The sequence below is a fragment of the Cryptomeria japonica genome, chromosome 11 (genome assembly GCF_030272615.1).
Source record: "Cryptomeria japonica chromosome 11, Sugi_1.0, whole genome shotgun sequence".
Lineage (NCBI taxonomy): Eukaryota > Viridiplantae > Streptophyta > Pinopsida > Cupressales > Cupressaceae > Cryptomeria > Cryptomeria japonica.
In genome coordinates, this window is record NC_081415.1 from 74,103,625 (window position 1) to 74,107,248 (window position 3,624).

The 3,624-nt window shown below is 35.1% G+C and overlaps 1 protein-coding gene across 1 annotated transcript; it reads left to right on the forward strand.

The window, feature by feature from the left end:
• The first annotated feature begins 1,504 nt into the window (after positions 1 to 1,504).
• Positions 1,505 to 1,966, forward strand: LOC131860036 (receptor-like protein Cf-9 homolog). The gene has a single exon (XM_059214387.1). The coding sequence runs from the start codon at positions 1,505 to 1,507 to the stop codon at positions 1,964 to 1,966; it is 462 nt and encodes a 153-aa protein (XP_059070370.1).
• Positions 1,967 to 3,624: the final 1,658 nt, after the last annotated feature.

Genomic DNA, 3,624 nt, shown 5'->3' on the forward strand with positions numbered 1-3,624 from the left:
TTTTAAATTTTAAATTAATAATAATTAATTTCAAAATGCCTCAATTAATAATAAAAAAAAAATGATTTTCCAAGGCTCAAAATTAATTAATAAATGCTATGCGATTTTCATTAAATGCCAATTTAATTAAATATTTCAAAGTTTTTATCGAATTTAGCATTTAATGTATTTCAAAAAATTATTGGCGCCTAGGCATGGGAGGAATTTGGGACTTTAATCAAATTCGCTTTGGTCCCTGGGAGAGGGACAGGAGCGCCCATGCATTTTGGTCCTCCATCGTGTCTTTGATATTTCAATTTGACCAAACAAGGTCAGGTATGACTCAAATAAGCCTTTTCGCCCTGGACCCTTGGTGAGGGACAGGAGCGCTTCGCCTTGATCCCTTGGAGAGGGACAGGAGCGAAATTCGCTCTGGATCCTCAGTGAAGGACAGGAGCAAAATTTGACTTTTTGAACTCTCTATCAGGATAATTTTAATGGAACATAACATTTAAGTATAAGTGACATTTCTTATACTTTAAGTTATATTCCATATATACTTTCAGGATGTTTGAGAGTGGTTTCAGACCTCCAGGAGTTATATTGCAAAATCTAGTTTTTTGAGGTTTTTCAATTTCCAGACTTAGTCAAATTTTCAGGATCAAGACATTCCAGACTTAGCCAAATTTCAGGATCAGGACTTTCAGACTTAGCCAAATTTTCAGGATCAGGACCTGCTATCCTATTGATCTCCCTGACAGCACTCAAAATGCAGAGGCTAACTGACAAAACCCTAAAAGACCAAAAAACAAACCCTAAAAAGCAAAAAAGCAAGGGTCCCCATTTGCAATGGGGCGATGTGTGAAAACGTCACAACACGTATCTACAGCTCTTGATGGCTAATGAAAATGCTCTAATTGGCACTATTCCTCAAAGTTTGTGCAATTTAACTCTCCTTGAAAAGTTAAATATGTCATACAACAAATTGAATAGAAACATTCCTCCATGCTTTGCCAATTATAAGGTTATTCAAGCGTTAAATTTAGGGGATAATAGGTTGGAGGGGAGTATACCTCATGGGCTATGCTCATCGTCTCTAATTTTAAGGATTAATAAGTTAAGTGGAGCCTTCCCTCCGTCGATCACCAATTGTAAGAGATTACAACTACTAGACATTGGGCACAACAATTTTTCTGGGGACATTCCATGGTCAGTTTCAAATCTATCAGCCCTCCAAGTGTTGATGATGAAGGGTAATCGTTTCAGCGGCAGCATTCCTTCAGAAATTGTGCAACTGAAGAGGCTCCAGATCTTAGACCTTTCGTCCAACAATATATCAGGTTTTATTCCACATAACATTGCATCTCTACATGCAATGAGTGTAGTAAGAGAAGATGGTTATATGTTATCTGCTCTGTTGAATCCTTATCATCTATTTGTAACAGGCAAAGGCTTCTAGTCATATTCCGAGCTTGGTTCTTTCGAGACATGGGTGTACCAAGTTCCGTCTCATGATGAATTGGATATGACTGTGAAAGGCTTAGAGCTGCATTATTCATATACTCTTTCCACACTAAAAGGGATAGATCTCTCCAATAATCAATTAAATGGACACGTTCCTTTTGATTTTGGAAAGTTGAAGGGGTTAAGATTTCTTAATCTATCAATGAACAACCTCACTGGAGTTATTCCACCCAGTTTTGGGGAAATGAGTCAACTAGAATCATTGGACCTTTCTTCAAACAGATTTTATGGAAGTATTCCTGCGGAGTTTCAATCTCTAACCTCACTGGAATGTTTAAATTTGTCCAGCAACAACCTCTCAGGCAGCATACCGCAAGGAGGACAGATGATCACATTTGAAAACACATCATATTCTGGAAATCCATATTTGGAGGGATGCCCACTTCCAAAGAAATGTTCATGGCCAAAATTCGATCCTCCCCTTCCTTCTGGGAAAGATATTCAAGGTGAAAATGAAGATTAAGAGAGAAAATATGATGGTATGCGATTGGAGTAGGATTGTCACACGGAGCAGGTTTTTCATGTGTAATGTTATTGCTTGCAGTAAGAAAGGGATGGAGGAAGAAATACTTTAAGTGGGTTGATAAGATTTTGAAGAAGATATTTCCTTCCATCCGTAATAAGAGATTATGAAGGCTTATTACGCCGAAAAGATGAAGGAAAACTACGCCACGATTGTTCAGGTCTTGAGCCTTGAGCTCTTGTTTATTCAACTTCATTATGTATTGTATTGTCAAAATCTAGTTTTAGGGTATCAGGACGCAAAACCATAAATAATAAAAATACCAGTATATGTTCTCACGGTATTAACCGTATCTAAAAGGCGACCCTCCATCATTCGTTGGAATGAATTAGTGTGGTTCTTGCATCACATTATGCATGGAATTATCGGTGATGATTTTCATGTCTTTTAGTAGTTATTAATTAACGTGCTTTAATTTATTAAGGGTTGTTTTATGTATAAATTATTATTACTTATGTCATTACAATTTAATTAAAAATTGTATTTAAAGATGGCTGTACCTTGAGTCATTTCATGTATAAATTATTATTACTTATGCATTACAATTTAATGTAGTTTTATCATTATAAGGTTACTTTTCTTATAAGATTTCTAGGAAAGTGTATATCACCTAAAATTTATCTTATATCTTATATTTAAATTGTTTTTGAATGGTAATGGTTTAAATTGTAATTTTTTTTTCAAATTGTTTTATAACTAACATATTTATATTTTCTATTTTATGACAATAGTTTTTTTTAAAAATTGAATGACAATTATAAATAGTCACTTGTGAAAGACCAAAAGACACTATTTAAAAATTTGTTTTAACTTACCAACGACCTTCATATTAGAAGCTACTATGGAATACCAAGAATCACAACAAATTAGGCTTAACCAATGATATTCTAAATGTTAATCACGTAGAGTGGTTGGTGGCGAGCCTCAACCCATTGAGGTTTCCGTCTGCTATTTCTGTTGAAGGATGTTCACCGTTCCCATCGAAACATCCATGCCATTAACATCCCAATTCAAATAATTTGCCCACACCAGACTTTACCGCTTGATTGCATAGAGAGAGCACCCAGTGACCTCATCAAAAGCTATCTTCTAGCACACTCTCAGGTAGTCAAAAAATGGTCGCTTTGGAATAGGGTGTGGACATCCATCAAAGCATAATAGTGTTAAATTTTTTTATCTAGCTGGAAAAAGAAGACAAACTTACAGAGAAATGAAAAAGAAAAATAGAGTAGTTGAAAATGAAATTCTATTAATTCATTGTGTCTAATTTACAATCTATGGAATGCATGATTTATGCAAAGTTAACCACCGTTTTCAAGGAAGAAATTATAGAGGAAACAAAGATAATGACCATAAGAGCTAAAATTACAGTGAAGAGAAGAAGCTGTGAAAATAATGCATAACATGCAATCTTGAGTTTTCCATAAGTAATGGAGAAGACTATGATAAAACAAATGTTGAATGCTTAGTTGGAGTCAACATTACTCTGATACCCTCCCTTAATTCCAACTAAGGAGAAAAAAAAAAGAAAATGAAGAGGAAAGAGGAAAGAGGGAAGAGGGAAAACCTAGTGGGAACAAAAGCCCCCCTCAAGATTA

Bases quoted from the DNA above. Each gene is read 5' to 3' on its own strand.
- LOC131860036 (XM_059214387.1), top strand. From the start codon at position 1,505: ATGACTGTGAAAGGCTTAGAGCTGCATTATTCATATACTCTTTCCACA.